Source organism: the organism of the source record quoted next, unplaced genomic scaffold, assembly GCF_019419815.1.
Source record: "Pyrus x bretschneideri cultivar Hongxiangsu unplaced genomic scaffold, Pyrus_bretschneideri_v1 Contig63, whole genome shotgun sequence".
NCBI classification, from domain to species: domain Eukaryota; kingdom Viridiplantae; phylum Streptophyta; class Magnoliopsida; order Rosales; family Rosaceae; genus Pyrus; species Pyrus x bretschneideri.
Genome location: NW_025999802.1, coordinates 2,185,303 through 2,206,346, shown reverse-complemented (window position 1 = coordinate 2,206,346; position 21,044 = coordinate 2,185,303). Strand labels below are relative to the sequence as shown.

At 37.4% G+C, this 21,044-nt stretch overlaps 2 protein-coding genes across 5 annotated transcripts; both read right to left on the bottom strand.

Annotated features, from left to right (window-relative positions):
• Positions 1-582: 582 nt before the first annotated feature.
• Positions 583-2,975, bottom strand: LOC103947101 (LEAF RUST 10 DISEASE-RESISTANCE LOCUS RECEPTOR-LIKE PROTEIN KINASE-like 2.1). 2 transcript variants are annotated; one of them, XM_048572816.1, is made up of 3 exons: positions 2,072-2,975; positions 1,896-1,934; positions 583-1,777 (listed from the first exon to the last, which is right to left on the bottom strand). In XM_048572816.1, exons 1-3 carry the CDS (start codon positions 2,934-2,936, stop codon positions 657-659), a joined length of 2,025 nt encoding a protein of 674 aa, XP_048428773.1. In that variant the 5' UTR covers positions 2,937-2,975; the 3' UTR covers positions 583-656. The 2 variants fall into 2 exon arrangements, with proteins under 2 accessions (XP_048428773.1, XP_048428774.1); XM_048572817.1 differs by having other exon boundaries at positions 583-1,774; positions 2,072-2,972.
• A 9,460-nt stretch (positions 2,976-12,435) lies between these two features.
• LOC125471890 (probable protein phosphatase 2C 15) lies at positions 12,436-16,309 on the bottom strand. Of its 3 annotated transcripts, none has more exons than XM_048572823.1 (9): positions 15,607-16,293; positions 14,944-15,371; positions 14,410-14,581; positions 14,153-14,306; positions 14,003-14,066; positions 13,782-13,889; positions 13,552-13,677; positions 13,227-13,459; positions 12,436-12,958 (listed from the first exon to the last, which is right to left on the bottom strand). In XM_048572823.1, exons 2-9 carry the CDS (start codon positions 15,148-15,150, stop codon positions 12,736-12,738), a joined length of 1,287 nt encoding a protein of 428 aa, XP_048428780.1. In that variant the 5' UTR covers positions 15,151-15,371; positions 15,607-16,293; the 3' UTR covers positions 12,436-12,735. The 3 variants fall into 3 exon arrangements, with proteins under 3 accessions (XP_048428780.1, XP_048428781.1, XP_048428782.1); XM_048572824.1 differs by having other exon boundaries at positions 14,944-15,361; XM_048572825.1 differs by lacking the exon at positions 13,552-13,677 and having other exon boundaries at positions 15,607-16,309.
• Positions 16,310-21,044: the final 4,735 nt, after the last annotated feature.

Below are 21,044 nucleotides of genomic sequence, written 5' to 3'. Positions count from 1 at the left end.
ACTAAATTGTTTTCACCCTCTCTTTATTTTATTTTATTTTTTTTTATAGGAAAACTAATGAAAAAAACTTAAAAACTTTGAGTTTTAACGAAAATGACAAAAATATGTTGTAAGTGAATAGTACCATGATTGACTTTTAAAAGTAAAAATGTGATTTTTGTTAAAATGAACAGTACCATAAATGTTTCGTTAAAACTTCTTTTTTTTTTTTTTTTTGAAAAAATCATTCTAAAATGCTCTGATTTATGGAGAAGTAGATTCGAACTTGGGCGCAAGAGGATGAAGTGGGCACACTACCTTGATCAACTATTCTGCCCCAAATGCAAATATTTTGTATTACTAATAAGAAAAACTAACGAAAAGTATAAAAAAAACTTCTCTTTTAATGCAAAGCCCTTTTTAAAGATATAGTGAATAGTACCAAAGAAATGTATAAATGTGGTTTTTCGTTAAAAGTGAATAATACCGAAAGTGCTTTGTTAAACCTTCTCTACTAATATTGTACATTTTGTGTTGAATCAGGCGGGGCAGTAGTAGGGTCACTTCTATGGTGTTGATTCATGTATAGTCAAAAACAAAACAAACATCAAACGCATGCTTCATTATTTCGATGGCCTCAGAAAAACATAGATTTGTTCAAGTAAGGCATAAGGTTTCTACTTTATTGATACCAATGTGGTTGAAGAATCCGCCGGGGATTTTGGAGGAGAATATAAGTAAGGCTTGGGAGGTATCTGCAACGAATCAACACTCCCTTCTAACATATCGATCACTTCCTTCATCGCTGGCCGTTTTGAAGGATCAGTTTGTATGCACCACAAGCTCACTATGATCATCTTCCTTGCTCTTGCTTTGTCTTCCTCGTTTGCAACACTCTGCAGCCCAAGCTCTTCGTCCAGTTCAAGACGCTTGTAAATCCAATGCGGAAAATATATTTCACTTGTATTTTCAGCTTCAGCATCGATGTTCCTTCTTCCTCCAACCATCGCTGAAAGCATCATTCCGTAGCTGTACACATCTGACTTGTGTGAGACATTTCCAAAGTTTCTAGAAAATACTTCTGGAGCAATGTAACCTGTTGTACCTCTAGCGCCCAACATTGAGACAATGCTCTCTTTCCTGTTGCATATTTTGGCAAGGCCAAAATCCGAGATTTTCGGGGTGAAGTTTTCATCGAGAAGAATGTTGTGAGGTTTGATGTCGAAATGCAAAATTCTTGTGCTGCAACCACGATGTAGATACTCCAAGCCTTGAGCAACGCCAAGTGAAATTTGATCCAATGCTTCCCATCCCAAGTGATCATGACCTATATTGGGAGTATTTGAATCAAATATGAATTTCTCTAGAGATCCATTAGGCATGAATTCATAGATGAGAGCTCTTTTGGAACCCTCAAAACAAAAGCCTAACAAGGCGACGACGTTGACATGGGAAGTTCTACTAATGGCTGCCACTTCATTCATAAATTCTGCTCCGTCTCCTGTTAGTTTGGTCAAGACCTTCACTGCTACAAGACAGCCGTCCTTTAACTTTCCTTTGTAAACAGCACCGTAGCCTCCACGTCCTAATTTTTCTTTGAAGAAGTTGGTCATGTTCTTGACCTCCAAATAGCTATACCTTCGTACTTGAAGCGGCCCGTAGCTCCTTAGAAAGGCCTCTACAATTTGACGATTTTTGTTTTGCTTCTTCCAAAAGAAAAGAAATCTATATGATGACAACTTTCTTCTTAAGCAGCAGACGATAACGAATAGAAATATGAGACCAGCAACTGCACCTGCTGAAAATACGTTGAATATGGTGATTTATTCAATCGAATGGTAGGCACTGCAGACATGCTACATACCTTATTACAACCTATAAACTTAGAAAAACTAATCTAAGCAAGTTATAATTACCTATTGAGACTTTAGTGACTAAGTTTCCAGTTCCAGGTCCTGCACAATGATCATTATCTCATATCATAATCAAAAACCAAATTTAAAATTTTGGTTAGGACAACTAGATTAGTACAGAGTTACACACGCTAACAATAAGATTATGTGACGAAGAATATTTGAGAAAAAAAACTGACCTCCACCGTCTTCGTCACCACAGCTCACAGATCTAGTCCTATCGGGGCAGAGGCACCTAAAATGGCGGGTGGTGTAGTTAAACCCACATAGCCCTCCACTCCCCTGGCAGCGGCTGCAGTCAGGATCCAGCCATTTCATCTCAAACCCTCTTCCCAACACTTCCTTCATTCCCGCCGCCTCATCATTCCCATACCCTCCACCATACACCACCGCCACCTCACTCGATCCACACTTTTCAACCTCCACAAGACCTCCAAATTTCGGATATATCTGCCCAGGCAGAGCAAGAACCGAAGTGTTATTACAACCAATCTTGTACTTTGGAAAAGAATCGACAAACGAAGGGTTGCAGTTGTAGAGCAGAAAGAACTGATCTTGCTTTGGAGCCAGCTCAAACTGTTCATTAGGGATCGTTAAATTATGGATCAGTGAGAGATTAGCGCAGGAAGAGTTGTCCAAGTAGAGCGAAAGTAGAGCATTTGAGACGACAAGAGTCTGGCTTTCGTAAATGATGTTGTGAATTATGTAATCGTCTCCAGACAACCGGAGAAGTGGGTTGGCTTCTTCTTCGTTGTCGTCTGCGCCGCCCTGGCAGGAGAGCTGGAAGCCAGGGTAGCCGCAGAAGTCTTGGCCTTGGATGTAGAACGGGTAGCTGATCTTTAGGCGGCCACAAGTTGTGGGGACGCTGCAGTTTTGGTAGTAAAAGTTCACTGCAAATGCTGGGGTTTCTGCTGAGAGAAGGAAGATCAGAATGAAGGTGCAGAGGTTTTGATTCATCGTAAATTTTAGAGAGAGAGAGAGAGAGAGAGAGAGAGAGAGAGAGAGATGGGAGGGAATTACAGTACAGTAATAACGTTGAGACATTGGAAGGTGATTTAGCTTGACTTGATGATAACCGCTCACTGAAGTCTTTGGCTCATAAAACATATCGGGGATACACGGCAAAGACCAAAAATTGCATACTTTGTTGTAAAATCGATGTTGGAAACTTGTGTTATGTGGGACTGCCAGTCCCACATCGCCCAAACCCTTTTCATACTAAGTCTTTATAAGTGATTTCACTCACTTATAGTTTGAAATGAATTGAACCAAAGTCATGGACCTTAGGCCTTAGACTTGGAGAGTTTGGGTGTATATATTAAATGTCAAAGATGGGCCTTGGGCCTTGAGGCTCGGATGGATGAAAAACACGAGTTATGTTTTTGATTTTTTGGATTCAGTTTTTTCCGAAAGGATAAAACTGACTGAACAGTTACGTTCAGTTTTTTTTTAACAGTTGCATTCGGTTTTCTTTTTAAAAAACTGATAAGCATGAATGGTTGGATAAGTTGACATTATGCCATTATATATATGGCAATAAAATCAGAAACTACAATCAAGTTTTTCCAAATTCATTCCTTCATATTTCGCTGAGAACCACACAACCAATTCGCCAAGAATCCAAGTTCGAGTGCAAGAACTTGGATTAGATAGTTGTATCCTGCAAGATAGACGTCCATCGAACTGCTGCACTGGTGCAGGGACGAATTTCTGTCTTAGGAGATTGCTTCTGCAAGCCTCTATCGTCAAAGAACAAGTCAGTGATTTGTGATTTTATATATAATTACACTAAGTGTTTACGTTTTAATATATTGTATTTGTTGTTGAGTTTTACCATTCGAAATAAAACTGTGCAAATTATTGTATAATATATACTTATCATTTGATTGGTTATAACAATCGATGATGTGTGCAATTGAATAAAAGAAACAAGACACAAAATTTACGAGATTCCTCTACAGTCAGTGTGATTGGAGTACGTCCTCGGAGCAGCAATGATGCTTCTATTATAATTTAGAATAATAAGAGTACAAAATAACTCTCTCTCTATTATCCTCTCTCTTCTTCTTCTTTTTTCTCTCCTTTTTATACTTTTACAATCTCTTCCATGAACCTCTTCTTTATCTCTAATTCATTTTAGAATAGTAAAAATACTGTGCATAAATAATAACAAACTATTCATATGGGCCATCCACATATTATTCACAACACTACCCCTTGGATGGTCATAAGTCTTCGATTGACTCGTTAAAATCTTGATCTGTTTTGGATGCTCTACCTGATGACTATCTACCCCTGATTTCAAATCATTTAGGTTAATCGTTGATCATTCTGCTTCAGTCTCTTAGCAAGAAGAGTTGCCGAAAGAGGTGTTTTACTTGTTGTTAACTTACCACATGCTTGTTCTTGAACTAGGTTGGATGGTCTTCTGTTAGACTTCCTCAAAAGGTTTGAATTTACTACTTTTATCTGGAGCTGAATTTGATTCAAGGGTTGTGGACACTTGATCTTGAATCAGACTTGTGATTTCTTCAAGGGTCGTTTAGGCTTGATCTTGAATGAAATTGGACCGTGAGGAGCTTCATATGACAAGTGATCTTAGGCTTTGTCGAGGATGAACTGGCACGTGTTTTGTTGTGCTTGTCTCCATATGTTTCAATGTATCATTTTCACTTGCCTTATATGTTCCCCTTGCAGAAGTGGTATTTTCCCTATGCAGGTTTGGCGTCTTCTCTTGTAGTATTTGTCTATTGATGCAGGAGTGGAATGCAACCCTTGCATTTGGATGGTTCATCACTTCTTGGTAACTCATCCATGTGTGGCAGCTTTAGTGTAAATAGCCAACATCATATCAACAGTTGAAGATGAGTACTCGAGAGCAATACAAGGTAAGCAACCAGGCAAAGGTTCCGAGCAATTAGTTCCAAATCATAAGCTTGATTCCATGTGGCGACTGATTGCTCTCTTTCTCCTGATCTTGCAGGTGAGAACAAAGACAAAGGAAATGACAAGAAAATTGCATGATATAAAATACTCTTGCTCTTGTCCCTGATGATATGAGATAATCTTGCTCTGGTGTGACTGGTTTTGAAGAGGTATTCTCAGAGAGGAAGAAAACTGAGTATTTCGAGATGCTTTGTTGAAGATGCATTCTCGGAGATAAGGAAGAGTTCGGTATTCTTGCAAGTCTACCTTGTTATGGAGAACGAAGGTCAACATATATAGAGATTTTTCAATAGCAAGTAATGGTGATGTGCCTTTACTCTTGTTAGCAACTGTGGTGTAATTAGAACAATAAGATTTACGCATTTTCAACTTTGTCAAAGATCTTTGACAAAGTTGCACGCAATATCCGAAAAAGCTGAGATTGCGTCTGAAAAATGTTGACGAACTTTATCCTGAAAATCTGGCTTTTGAAATTCAAAGAGCGGTGCCTCTTCGGTCTTTGAACAAGTGGCTATGTTGTCTCTTCTTTTATAGAGACATCAATTGTGTTCAAAAGTATGCTCAGAAAGTTGCTGCCTGTAGAAATTTTCCATTTCTTGCACTTCTGAGATTTTATTTGACCTCTTTTTTCCTTCATCATTTCTGAAAATGGTTTGCCCATCTAACATTTGCTCAAATTTGAGTCTTATGAGTGATGCAAACGAGCAGGGTCAGGATAATATATGGCGTCCGTCCTTCTTATCTTATAATGGTCCTCTTACGGTTGGGAACTCTGTGATGAAGAATAACATAACAACTACTGTGGTAGCTAGGAATCTTCTCACTCTAAAAGATAACAGAACCCTTTCAAAACGGTCTGATGAGTCGGCCGTTCAAGACTCATTGGCTCTCAGTGTTCAATGTGCAGGCTTTGTATCCAATATGAGTCAACGCCTACTTGCTCGAACTCACCAAGTTGAATCATTGATGGTCAAGTTGGCAAGTCTTAAACAAGAGATCAGATGGCTCAAGCACGAGAATAGAGTGTTACACGTGCTTGCAAATAATTACTCGATGAGCATGAAAAGAGATCTCCACCAGCTACAGGAATCCGAAAGTCGGATTCAAAGTGATCACTAGGGGTTCATTGCTAGATTCCGAAGGCAACTAATGCATTCCCCTTTTGGTGTTTTGTCAAGTACTGGGGTGCCACATGATCAATCTCCAGTGCCTCCCCCTTCTGGGGTATTGCCGAGTACTGAGGCTTCACATGAGCAACCTTTGTGAAGGCTTCATCCTGTTTATTTGTTTTAACTCATGTGTATGCACATATCTGTAATTTCTTGGAGATATCAATATATAAGCTTTATCTCATTAAATGTATTGTGCCAAATACAATGAAGCATATACTTCACTAAGATGTGGTACTTCTGGATCAAATATCAATTTATCTTTACCCTCACGAAGATAAATGATCATTTTTAGTGTCTAAATCATTTGAGTATTCAACTCATAATTTTTAATCCATATGATTCTTTAATATCATAAACATCATGGATAAAATTCGTGATGGCATATTGTTCGATCTGCAGTTCGAGACAATATTTCTCTCAACACTTTATAATCTTTCTTGACTCTTCAGGAGTCCCAATTTAATATCATCAACTCTTCCAAGAGATTTTAGTACGTTGCAACTATATCATAATGAAAGTACTCACTAAGGCAATTTATACCATCCATTCATATTGAGTACATATTTTATGTTTTACCCTTCTGGGACTTACTTCAAGTAATTTGAATCCTTCAGGGATTTTCTACACTTCATGACATATTTTTCTTTGGAATTTGTACAGAGCAATTTGCTCCCATATATATTTGAGGGATTTACTTATGGAGATATGATGCGGGCGACTCCCTTGGTATATAATTCTCCATTTTTTTTTTTGAACTCGTTTACAAGAGTATAATTTCATGTTTCAATTAGTAACTTTGTGTAATATCATGTGAGTGTATTTCACTGTATTGCAAATGCCCAATTTAATCTCCTTGGTTCAACATCCTTTGGCTATTTGTATTGTATTCAAGTATATAGGTCCATTTTTCACATTCTTACAAAATTGTAATGAAATTGTCTTTCTCTAGTTTGGCCAATAATTTTGTTGACTTAAAAAAAACGAGACTCAAAATCAACACAGTTTACTGATGAATTTAGTAGCTATTTGTAAAAACCAAAATTACCATTGGTTATCATCAATCTGTGATCCAATATTCTTATGTGCATGCACATGCATAAAAACTTTTCATTTCTTTAGATATCCATTACCTCTTCAAGGGTATTACACTATCTCTTCCAGGATAGTCATAATTTTGAGAATGTGGATCATAACCTCCTCTTAAGCGTTATAGAGCTTGGATTTTAATCTCCACTTCGAGAGTTGAGTCATTGGAACCTATACGTCTATCATGTTTTATGCATGAGAACATCAACATTCTCATGTCCGCGGATTATCCTTTCTGGAACGTATATCCACGCAGCGACTGTCAAGCTTTTGGCATGCAACAGTTATGCTTCGGGAATGCAATAGTTTAATAGTACCATATTCTTTTTCTTTTGAAGGACTGAACCTTTTGAGTTTGAGTGTCTGCCACGCTTTAGGCGTGCAATAGAGAAATCGTTTACTGCCTCATTATATTGTCCAACAAGGACATCAATTCTTGTAGGCATATTTGCAGCAAGCATATGGGATTTCATCACTTTCGTTGTATCATTCAATTATTCTTACTTCATTTTCTCATTGATCGCTTCGTGAATCAAAATAAGACAAATTCTCTTTGTTCTTCTGCAATGGTCTTTTCTCATTATTCTTCTGGATTGAAATTTTCTCATCGTTCTTCTGGAACGAAGTTATTTTCTCTCCTAACGACGGGAAAATTGTCTTATCAAAATGATAATCCGCAAACCACAGGGTAAATATATCCTCAGTCAAAGGTTCCAAATATTGAATGATAGATGGTGTTCAACGTCAATGCCCCATTCACAATGATGCCTCATTTCAGTACGTTGTGGCAGTGCAATAGATACATATATAACACAACCAAAAACTCGTAAATGTGTAATGTTTGGCTGGTGTCCAAACACGAGTTGTACTGAGAAATATTGATGGTTGGCAACAAGTCTTAACCGAATTAATATTGCATCATATAAAATGACATGTCCCTATGTAAAAACTGGCAATTTTGTTTTCATGAGCAGAGCGCAGGTAAACAATTTCATCTGCTTAATAAATGCTTTTACTAAACCATTTTGAGTATGGACATAAGGAACTTCTGGTCCTCATTTAATAGTCTGTAGACTAAGACTCTTATGACTTTTATTGCAATTAAGTTGAGGCACTGCGGCACTTCAAACTTACTGTACTCATCAAGGAACTTTATGTCCTGATTTTGGGGATCAAGGGACTTCATGCCCGATCTTTTTACATGATGGAACCTCAAGTCTAATCATTTTTATATGATGAGGATCAAGAAACTGCAGGTTTTGATCTGATTAAGGAACTTCAGGTCCTATATATACTCATCGTAACAAAAGAAAGTATAATAAGCAAATTAAAGTAATAGGCGGCAATTCCAGCTATAGTAAATAAATTGCATTTAAGTAAATAAAGTTTGTGACAAGGGCTTGAATTCAGCATTATTCACATAAATCAAAACTTAAAGTAGTAGGCGGTAAAACCGTCAATGATAAATAAATTGCTTTAAAGTAAATAGAATGTGTGAAAGTGTTTTAAGCCAACACCATTCACATAAATAAATATATATTTTTTCTTGTTTCTTTTTAGATGGTACAACACCATCTAAAAGCCTTTACCCCTTTTTTTTATTATTATTTTTCTTATTCATTCACATGGTGCAACAATCCAAAAAACCTTTGTTTTTTTTTCTTGGTTTCCACATGGTGTCTAACGCACCATCATTTTTACTTTTATTTTATTATTTTGTCTTGTGCTTTTTCAAAATGTGTTGATGCATCATTCCATTGCTTTTGCCCATTTTTCCTTCTGTAAAAACCCACATACAATTACTTTTTCCATGGGAGAGGCCAGATAAGGAATGTCATTTCCCATCCCCGTGTTTTCTTCAATTTTTCTTGCATGGTCCAGAGAACATGGCATTGCAAAGCAAAAACTTCCGTACAGGAACATAGATGACATCGGGGTTGATGGAGGTACAAGAGAGGGAGGCCTATGTGGAGTCAGTCCTGCCATCACCATCTCAGACAACCGAGTATTCATAAGAGTTCTCGAGATCCGTCAAAAATGACGTGATCTGAGTTTCCAAGTCTGATGAGATTCTTCTGGATCTCTGGAAACCAGTTGTCAGGTACGAGTTTTTCTTATCTCGTGACGACTACAAGTCATTGTAAATTTCAATTCTCACTAGAATTCGGTGGGGCGCTTCTGGTGCGGTGGGAGAAATGAAAAAATGAACATACTTTTGCTTGTTTTGTTGTACCTTTGTTTGTCCGAATTTATGGCGTTATACTTTCCACTGACATGAAAGCTTCTCGTGCTGATAACGTGTTGTAAAATCGATGATGTGTGCAGTGGAATAAAAGAAACAAGACACAAAATTTACGAGGTTACTCTACAGTCAGTGTAACTGAAGTACGTCATTGGAACAGCATTGGTGCTTCCATTATAATTTAGAATAATAAGAGTACAAAATAACTCTCTCTCTATTATCCCCTCTCCTCTTCCTCTCTTTTCTCTACTTTCACAATTTCTTCCGTGAACCTCTTCTTCATCTCTTATTCATTTTATAAGCAAAGAGAACACTATTCACTTTACAAATTTTCCACAAATAAATAGTGAAAATACTGTGCATAAATAGTAACAAACTATTCATGTGGGCCACCCACATATTATTCACAACATACTTTTCATTCCTTGGTCAATGACTAAAGGAGGAATAATGCGAGTAGAAAACGTCGTCATTTTAGACACTAAGAAAAACCAGCTTGTTTGGTACTTAGAATTGGATTTTAACGGATAATTTTCTAATATCAAGGCATACTGAAAAACTAAGTAAATTTTTTTTTACATAAAAAAGGAATAGAAAATGATTAGGCATAAAAAAAACTCATCCCTCCTAATCCTCTCACTTGAAATTAGAGAATTATCCACTCCAATCTTATCCTCCATAGTCCATACCTTGAAATTAGATAATTATTCATTCCAATCTTATCCTCCATACCAAACAAGGCTTCAATATTAAATTTAAGATAATATTGGTTTGGACATGAATTTGCAATAGGTCCTAATGATCTTGTTATAAAATGAAATATATGCTCACATACTAATCATAGCTTCATTGTCATCCCCACTGGCGGATCCATATAGGGACCCAAGGGGTCCTGGGACCTTTCGGAAGTCCGAAGAAACACTTGTGACCCACCTTCAGGACCTTCCAACAATATGGGCAGGTGCAGTGGAGAGGCTTGTTGCCTCTATGGATGTGTAGGCAGCAGTGCTTATAACAAAGAAGAAGAATAGGTTTTTAATTTTTGTTTTTAAAGACCTAGTCAAATTGACAGCGTTTTTGAGCCAGGTCTTTATAAAAAATTAAAATATCTTTGTTTTCTCTATAGAGCCCGAGAACCCCGGTCTTTTCTAGTATCTCCAAATTATATTTAAGAACTCCCAGCCCCAATCGTCGCAACCTTCCAACTTTAAACCCAAGTTACCCTATTCCCCACCACCATTTGCCCTTCCACCGCCTTTAGCTGCCTAATTTTATTTCTTCCAAATCCATATAAGTTTTTTAATCCTAGACTCTAGTCGTAACTCCCAATTAATAATATATATATGTTACATTAACAAATTTTATCTTTGTAGAGTCACTAATTGCGTTATGTTGATGAGGAGAATTTGTTCGTTTTATTACCTCTGAGATTAATCTTGATTTATTCAATGAACCAAATTCAGTAGAAAATAGTGATACGGAACCAAATTAGTCTAATATTTTTTTTTTTTTTTAACTTTTATGTTCGGACCCCCCGAACTTGAAATCCTGGATCCGCCACTGGTCATCCCTATGAATTGCTTGCTTCCAAGTCTTGTTTCTTTGCTTGTTCCTGAGTGGAATGCAGAATGCAGATGGTTTTTTTTAGGGATAAATCAAACCCTCTGCTCTTTCTATATTTTGTGCTAAAAGCCTAAAACCGTCGAATCTTTCTTGCTTCAAATGATTCGTTCATATATAGAAAAGAAAGAGAACAAATGAAATGCATAATCGAAGTATCATTTGAGTCTCCCCGTATTGATCTCTACTAATTCGATATGAGACTAGGGGAAGGGAAGCTTTACGAGTGGAAGGAGGAAAAGGTCAGGTTAGTAGCTAAAAGCTTTACTTAAACATATGGGATAGATTACGAGGAAGCCTTTGACCCGGTAGATAAGATGAAGTCTCTTCGTCTCCTGCTCTCTATTGCTGACAATCGGGATTGGCCTATGTTACAATTAGATGTTCTAAATGCCTTCCTCCAAGTTGTTGATTGGAATTTGATGTGCTAGGTTTGGTTGGTTGCCCAAAGGGCTATCTGATTCGATCAATTGCGTAAGCTACTCTTCCTTTATCTATGGGCAAGACCCTATCCAAATCAATCTCCTCAACATCAAAGCAAGACCCCATCAAAATCTGGCACTTGTTGGGGGGACGCCTTCTTTTCTATGAGCACCCCACCATTGAATATGAACTTTGCCAGTCTTCACCTCCTACCCGCCCAGGGGAGAACATAAGGTTAAGCCAAGCCCTTACCCGGCTGAATTGAATTAATATCAGTAAATTACAGGGTTTCTAGTTTCTTCTGTATTGATACCCATGTGGTGCAAGAATATGCGAGAGATCTCGGAGGAGAATAAAAGTAAGGGTTGGGCGATATCTACAACGAATCAACACTTCTTCCAACATATATATCAGCTGGTTTGAAGGATTAGTTTGTACGCACCACGAGCTCTGTAAGACCATCTTCCTCGTTCTTACTTTGTCTTCCTCGTTCCTAACACTCTGTAGACCATCTTCCTCGTTCCTCGCCCCTTACTTCCTAACACTCTGCAAAAGAATTTCTTCATCCAGTTCAAGTCATCAAAAACTTCTTCCTCCAAGGAATTTCTTCCAAAGTGCTCCTGCAGCCGTGCTTTTGATAAAAATAAAAGATGATAGAGGGCCTTTGAATTCATGCCAGTATCCTCCCTCTTTCAGTTGGATCCTCGGACGAAGTTGGTCAGAACAAACAACAGTGAACAATCCGCATTCAGGAGGATGTGTCCTGCTTTTGAAGGGTGAGCGAGAACAGAGAAAAGAAACAGAGCCATTATGTTGTGTGTTAACAATACAATACAATAGCAATAGCAACTCAAGGCTCTTGGATAGCCTATTATTTCTTCAAACCATATATTATTGATTCAAAGACTTGCATACAATATAGAATCAAGACCTGACTTGGAAAATTCAGTTATACAATATAGAAGTGATTTTCGCACTTCCCTTTTCTCCCCCCCCCCCCCCCCCAGGTGCGCTTTTGTGTTTTTCTGTTTTTTTAGCCTTAAGATTAAACAAATCAAAAGAAAATCACTCCGTTCATTTATTAATTTGCTTTTTGTAACGATTATTGTATTCGAGTTCGACACACTTTTGTTTTGCCCAATACCCCGACAAAACAGAATCGAAAGAGGATTCCTTGCACAAGACCTTCCTCAACTTCTGAAACTCATTCCAAATTACTTATCAAATTTACATATACATTTCATGCATCACTAAGGTAAAGATTCAAACAATATTGGCTGGCCTACGAAGACGGATTACCAAACAAAGGGAATAAAGGGTTAAAAGAATGGTGGCGAAACAAGGCACAAGCTACCTATGCTACTCTGACTCCGCTAGGGCGTTTTCCTTCCATGGCATCCTTCTTGTTACGACAATCAGAACAGAGGAACGGCCCTTGCCAAGGCTTTGAACTGGTTGAGAAGATAGAACCTGCGTGAACCGATATGCCCTCGCTCGGTGCAAGGTCAACTTGGCATACAGCACACATGAACAGCCCAGATGTAGTCGATTGTGGTGTGCACTCATCGCTGCCCAACCTGCAACGCATTTGACATGATAATCATTTTCAGATACACGACACCAAAATACCACATTTCACAAGAAGCCAACCCGCAATTTGAACTTGTAACTCAACAATGAGGTTTATGATATCTATATATGAAACTTCAATATGCTATACAAGACTAAAATTAATGACATCGTTGAAAATTTTCTTTTCCAATTTTAGTAGACAACCGGAGTGTGAAACTCTTCCAGAAAATTAGCATCGAATCAACTAACTTGAGTGAAGAGAGAATCAACTACCTTTCAGCAAGCATGGCAGAGCCTTCTTCAAATAACTCCTCCACAATACCCACAGCCGATAGCTTCTTGGATAGTTTATTAGCAGAAGCACGCGACTTCTTTCTGAAAAACAGGGTCCTAAACTTGTTAATCTTTTTCGGCGGAGTTGAAAGCTCTACCGTAGTATCGGGAGGGATTATGTCAACAACTATGCAGGTTGTATCATCCTTTAGACCCCTTGACCTTAATGCCTCCTACAACACAATCCATCATCAATGAGAAAGAGTTCTAGCCTTCGAGATTATACATGCATATTGGAAGAAACAGGCCAAGTAGTTCAAACAACCTTCACAACTTGTCTGGCAGCAAGTTCAGCTGGCAACCCACGGCAAGACTGTGCTGCCATTTCGGAAGATATAGCATCCCAGATGCCATCTGAAGCAATTATAAGCCTCCCACCGGCATTTGATAGCTTTTCGAACAATATAAGAATGTTTGCTTTCAGGCTAAACAATACTTGGCATTGAATTTAATAAAACAAGTTAAAAAAATTAAGTTCTGAGCAGAGAAAGATACCTTGACTTGTTTCACATATGGTATTGGAACGATAAACTCCCCAACATCCATGTCTCCAATTGACCTAGAAAGGCATAACCCCCCTGGCCAACAACGGAGGGGACCAATCTGTAAATGTCAAACAACATACATTACACAATGAAAACCATATTTTAATTAAGACCACAGAAGTATCCCTTTCTTTGTTAAGTGTCAGGAAAAAAAGATCTAAAAGCACTCACCTCTGCACCACCAACAATGCTCAACCTCCCAACTTCCCCACCACTTGCAGCAACACGCTCCCTCCTACAATTACAAAGCAGATATTCAATTAGCAAATCCAGGGAAAAGTAAAAATAGAGGAATGTTATTGAATTTTAGTGGATACATACTCCTCTACATTTTCTTCAAGTCTGTGATCAACAGTTAAGGTGGAAACAGCACCACCCTGAGTATCTAAGATACATCGGGAGTCTCCTACTGATGCAACTGTCACAGTCCATCCATCAACTATTACAAAGGTAGCTGTTGTTCCAGAAGTTTCACCTGGCGACAATAATAAGAGTAGAAAGAATTAGTACGTCTGTGCTGAAATATACGAGAAAAAACAAAAGAAGAACAAAGACTAAGCAAGTTGCAAATTCCACACCTCTGCTCTGGAAATCCTTATCAGTCTTCACAAACCCAGCAACCAAGGCTCGAGGTAAAGCTTGGAGCCACTCCTCCCTTCCTAGCCCACGGGGAATAGCACCCAACACATGCTTTAACAAATTCTCCCTTGTATATACTGCTGCTGCATTTCCGTTGTGCCCATCAAAGATCTGACAATCAGTAAAAGAACGGTGACTGTTATACCTGATTTGCAGCATATTTGATAGCTAAAGGAAATTGGTTTGAGCACACGGATTCATTCCATAATCTAAAACCAAAAGTACATGAAATTTTCGAAAAATATCTCGTTCACTGCCTATGTTGGAAGGGAACAAACCAATATATAGTCCGGATCAAAAATTTGCAGTGAACAAGACAGGAGACTAAGGAACTAAATGGTTAGAGCATAGAGGTGAGCACTGATATGTAGTATTCAACTTTTGGGACATTCACCATGGTACAACAACATAACAGAGCTAAGCTGCCAAGCTCTGGCTCTATAATCTAGCAAATATAAGAGACTCAGGCTTACCGCAAATGCGGTGAATGCTGATGAAGAATTCCCGGGTACTCGCTGACCATCAGTCTTGATCAGGAAATAATCCTCCCCTTTCCTGGATTGAGCCGCATGCCCATATCTGACAGTTGGCTTCTCCATCTTCTCACTCTTCAGCTCTCTGCTGATCAATGCAGCCAGAGGCACCATATTATGATGCTGACGCCTATCTCCAGACGCCATAACTACCTCACCGCTGTCTTTGCCGGAGGCCCAATACCTTCAAACTATCTAACTCTTTTTTCCTCAATAGCATACTAATGCAAAACACCTAAAAGATCCTACAATTTTCGTAATCAATGGCCTCAAAACCCACAAACTTCCTTGCACAAGTAGCACAAAGTCCAATCCTAACAACGAAAGATCGAATCTTTCACAAGCAACAACAACTGATCTGCATTTATCTTAAGACAAAACAAAGAACAACGTCAACAGATTGGTTATATCAACAACCATATGCTGTCTCACTTGCCGACACATGTAAGTAAAACAAAACGGGAAAGGTTACATCTTGGATATTCCATCATTTGGCAATCGAAATCATACAAAACAGAAGTAAAATGTCACTAATAAGCATGTATTCAGCTAACCCAGAAGACAAAGAACTGAAATTTACGTTTATTCTACATTTTTTCTCACCTTTTCTTGTTCGTAATTTCTCGGCAACCAAACAGATGAACAAAGATTCCAAGCGACAGGAAAGAGAATGTCTGACTGAGAAACCAAAGCAGATCCGATTGCGACAGTAATAAGCAACACCGACGACTACGACAACACCAGAAGAAAGAAATCGCGCAATAAAGAAATCAAGGCGGTGACGCAACGCGTTTTGGTGACGAGGTATGAACTGTAAGACCCATTAATCAAATCAAACACCCCCAAATCCTTAATCTTCCGATTAAAAAATTGAACTTTGAATTCATGCGAGTCAGCTGCAGCTTGACAACCTTTTCCTTCCCACCAAACACCCACGATTATTTATAAAAAATTCCAAACTTTCTGGGGTGGCAGAGAAATTGGTGGCAAAAAAGCAAACTATTTCGATCGAAATTCTAAAGAGAAATTGCAGAAAAGTGGGTATGGTGACTATGAAGCAATGCATTCATAAACCCACATTTTGCTTCTGAAGAAAGTCGGTTTCTTTCTTTCTCCGAAACCAATTTTCTTTTCCCCAAAAGCCAAAAGCCAAAAGCAAGAGGCTTTTATTTTTTTTCCCGGGAAAAAAGTTCACTAGTGCGGAGGGAATACAAAAGAGATATTAGGGTCCACATAGAAATTATGTTGGTTGTTTGTGATAGCTCTAAAAACAGGGGATCACAAGGTTGGTCGTTTACCTAACAGATCTTGCAGGAGAGTTTTCCGGGAAATTATAATTAAGCTAATCAATGTTAAGAGCATTTGGTGCACCTATTTTCACAGTTTAGTCATATTTGTACTTATCTGTGAGTGAAATATCCAGCAGTATCTCTAGATTTTTCACTACCGAGAGCACGGTCTATTACACAACTATAATATTAAAAATTTAACTAATTTTTTTTTTTAAAATGATCAATTAATTATATTATAACACTTTGCATACCACATTATTCACACAAATAAAATTTCATAAATGAAAAATCTCAAGATAAATTTTTACCAAAATCAGATTCAAACTCAATAATTAGAACAGCGATCTAGCCGACTCCTTAATTCTTAGCGATAATACCATATGCTTAGCTAGTTAACTAGTTTTATAATAAACAAGAAAAAAAAACAAAAGTCAAACCTTATGTATTTACAAATGTTCATTTTTCAAAAATTAGTTTGTGAATAAGAAATGCGTCTTAATTTAGGTTGAAAATTTGTTAATTAATGAGAAATACTAAGATGATTTAAGGTGGCTAAGAGGACGAAGAAGTGATGGCGATGATGTGGACGAGGTGCATGTGTTTCTGTGATGGCGATGATGTGGACAAGGTGCGCAGTGAGCACGTTGTATGTGGTTAAATGGAAACCGGATTCCATCCTATCGTTCAAATCTGAACCCACTAATCAATAAATTCGAATCATTAAAATTTGATTCAACGACTACAAATAAGAAAGTTCTCTAAAATTTATAATAATTGTAATTGTTTAATCAAATTTTAATTACTCGAATTCATTAATTAGTGGATTTAATTTTGAAGAATCCGGAGAGAATCCGGTTCCGGTTAAATGTGTGCATTTCTGCGTTTGCAGATGTCTGTAACCCTGTTTACCTGTAGCCCCTCAGCCTCAGCCTTGTAGGGGTACCCTTTGCTTTTCCACTCGAGGATTTTTCTGGTCCCCACCCCTCCTAGTCAATGCCAATGCTGATGATGGTTGGTGATGCAATTTGACATACAACGCGTTTGTTAATATTATGTTATGTGAATTTTTTATGTACAACGTTGTTACATTGTATTATTAGACGAGAATGTGACACGGTATTAAACTTGTTAAATCCGTATTGGTTGTACTCAAAGGGAGGACCACGTTTCCTCTCATCTCAATTTTCATATGTATTTTTTGTTGTTAAATTGCTTTAATTCTTTCAGCGTTGTTGTGTGTTTGTGATTAAGTATAATTAATTAGATGATTAAGTGCGGCAGCATGTGGGTTGTGGAGTTATTAAGTTGGCCATGCGTATACCGTATTTGCATATGCAGGGTAGGGTTGCAGTATGCAGGCCTGTAGCCCTCATGGGGCTAATCCAACAACATAAATTTAATATGATGGTATCCAATGTCAGATCCAACTGTATCTTAGGATTGGTTTGGTATTGATGTATTTTGAAAAGAAACTACTTTTACTGTGCTGTGAGAATAAGCAGTTGTGAAATAAAGTAGCAGAATGTTTGGTAAATTTTTTTGTAAAAGTGCTTTTGAAAAAAAAAAAAATTCAATATTAATAGTGTTCGATAAATTTTTATGTAAAACAGATGTGAAAAAAACGGGTTTTTCAAAGCTGGGTTTCGCAGCTTTGTGTTTTTAGCTTTTTTTTCACCAAAAACTGAAAAAAAAAACTGAAGGTGAATGTTTACCCAATATAAAAAAGCTGGGAATTTTTTTTATAGCCATTTTTTTCAGAATTACCTCAGTATCAAACTAGGATTTAGTTTCATTTCAAATAGTAAAATTTTTGTTGTTCTATCCGGATACATTAAAAAAATAAGACAAGATAAGGCACTAAAAAAAGACTATTTATCTCGGAAACTTTTATGTAAAATTCTAGGAAAACGCCCCCTCCACGTAAAAGAAGTGGAAGTGTGGAACATCTTCATAGAGGAACCGTGCAGGTGGGAGGGAGGGGACTGAGTCATTCATTCATCATATATGTCTTCTTCCGTGATCTATTTCCTCTCTACTCGAATTAGTTATCAAAATGCCTACTTTACAAAAGAAATGTCATTTTCCAGAAACCTTGCAACCACCTGGGTTGTATTTACTTTACAACTATGTACTCGCTGCCCAATCCTTCCCAACTCTGGCCGCTAAATTATAGAGTTCCTTTCATGTTTTCTTATTACGTATCTATTTACTTAGAACGAAAAACATTAATTAGAACTAAATTAAATCTGAACAAAAAATTAAACACAAAGGACAGAAAATGGACTCGTAATATAGTTTCTAGTTTTTTTAGTTGGGATCGTTAATTATATTATGAGATTCACACGCTTTTAACTATTTAAAGTAACATTTCGAAATCATGAATTTTTTTGAACACGAAAAAGTTGGATTAAAAAAGATACTCGATCAAGCAGCTTGCTAGCTAGATAATGCAAGTGATTTGATTTGTCATCAACATTCTTTAAGTAAAGGCAAACTCCTCTTACGCGTGCTTTTTCATTGCCTAGTGTGTTTCCATATGTATAAACCTTCGTTACCTGATCTGATGAGAAACACTAATGCTAATGCATGTCCTTAGTGACACAGTAGAATTTTTTGCTACAAAAACTACATAGTATACACAACTTTTTACATGATCCTGATCAAAAACACTGACGGTAATGCATGCACTCGGCGACACAGTAGAATATCTCGTCGAGAAAACTATATAGTGTATACAAGTTGCAAGACCAGTATGCGCGTGAAAGCGGCTGTGTGTCTGTGGTTGCAATTAGAGTAGAAAATTGTGAATAATATTGACAGTGCAATTTAGTTCGAGTACATAATGAATTGAAGACGGGAAAGTTGCAGTTGGAACGGATGTGTCTGGTACAGGTTTTAATAGGCATCTTATGAATTGACGTAAGATAAGAACAATACTGCTATCTGATATTGCATGTGCTAAGTTTTGCATCATATGAAAATGAAAGAGATTTTATCAAGTATCATTGACGGAGTCAAAATTTTTAAATAATATAATCATCATATAAACCAAAATAGCTTTATAGGTTCATTTTGTTGAACACTTAGTAGGCACATAACAATTCCTGCCATCATAAACCGACAACTTATGGTAATATATGTCGACAACTACTACTATGTGTAGAGGCTTGTCAATGGTGAATGCAGGATACTGTAGTGTGATGTTGAAGACTATCAAGGCTTGTCAACTAAGGAATTTTATGGAGCACATGGGACACACAATATGGTTACACACAAGAAGAGAAAAAAGGAAGATAAATATGATAAATAATAAAAAATTAGAAGTAGGAGGAGGAGGTTGTAGTTTAGTTTACCTTAATTGTTTAAATGGGTCAAATACAATACACGTACAAATATACATGAGGTTTTTGAAGTTGTTAGGATCAAGAACAATCAATGACCCTATGCTAGCTCTGCCACTGTCAAGTACTCAATTGATAAATGGGAGAAAAACTTATAGTAAGCATTTCCGATCACGTTATTCATAGCCTCGTAGAGTACTTCCGCAAATGCATGAAACTCTATATATTTTAATCTTATATAAACTCGCATAAATCTTATTTAGTATGAAAATAATCATAGTCAAACAATCTTATCGAATTTTTTTCTTTATGCCGTTTCCTTCTTTATTAGAAGTAGAATAAATTTCGTAAGTATGAATTGAAACTTCAACTGTCATTCAAATTAACCACGCATTAGAATATTCCCCAACTTGTGTATATAGGTGTCTTCAACAAACTCTTACCAAACTGAGATTTGGGAATTTTCCAGTTGGCGCCTCGGATCCATCGTCCACATTCACATACTGTTCTGCCTTTTGGTATTTGATACCAAATTAAAAATAGAAAATATTTTTTTGGTTTTGAGGAACTGGGCAAGTACAGGCTGGGAGAATGGGCCTATCTGGCCCTACAGCCATGCTCGTCCCCCAACAGGATTTATTCCGATTTTTTTTTTTATGAGGATCTTGATAATTAAATTGCGTCTGTTTATTAAATATTATGATTAGTTTTGATCAGATACTGTTTGTATGTAATTTTAAATAAAAATATTTAAAATTATTTTTGATCGCATGATATACGATAAACGGATATGATTTATGAATTTTCGGGATTCTCGCCACAGGATTCTCATAAAGAAGACCTGGTGAGGATCCGACGAGGATCCAAATTCGCTCGTCCCCACATAAGATAGTCAGAAAGCCACCGCGTACCCGCCTGGGCCCCCGAAATCATGATATCTTCGCTGAAAGATACCCCAAGAAGTGAACTTGTCCGGTAGGGGATTTTGTGTGAGATGGTTTTAAGCCCACTAAACCAAAACCTTTACTTTTCCTTTTAACTCTCATTATTGTCTAATTTCCTCTATGATTGACAAGAAATTCGAATACTGTAATTGTGGCGTCTCGTACTAATAAGCTAATATAATTATTGAGTATTTTTATATAACATTGTACGATTGACACATAAACGCTATGTCGACATTGTTAAATTGTTCTCCTAATCTTGTGTAAATTTAGCATAAATGCTCTTTGGTGAAGGTAATTTGCCAAAGGTGCTTCGGTGACCAGTCTCTGTTTCTAGGCTTTTGGCATGCTCTTTTTTTGGGCCCAATTCTTTAAACCTTTTGAATGGCAGCCCATGATTAGTTGGGCCTCTCTGACTTTACGACTTTGGACCCAAGCGAAGAATAAAAGCCTAACAAGCTTCT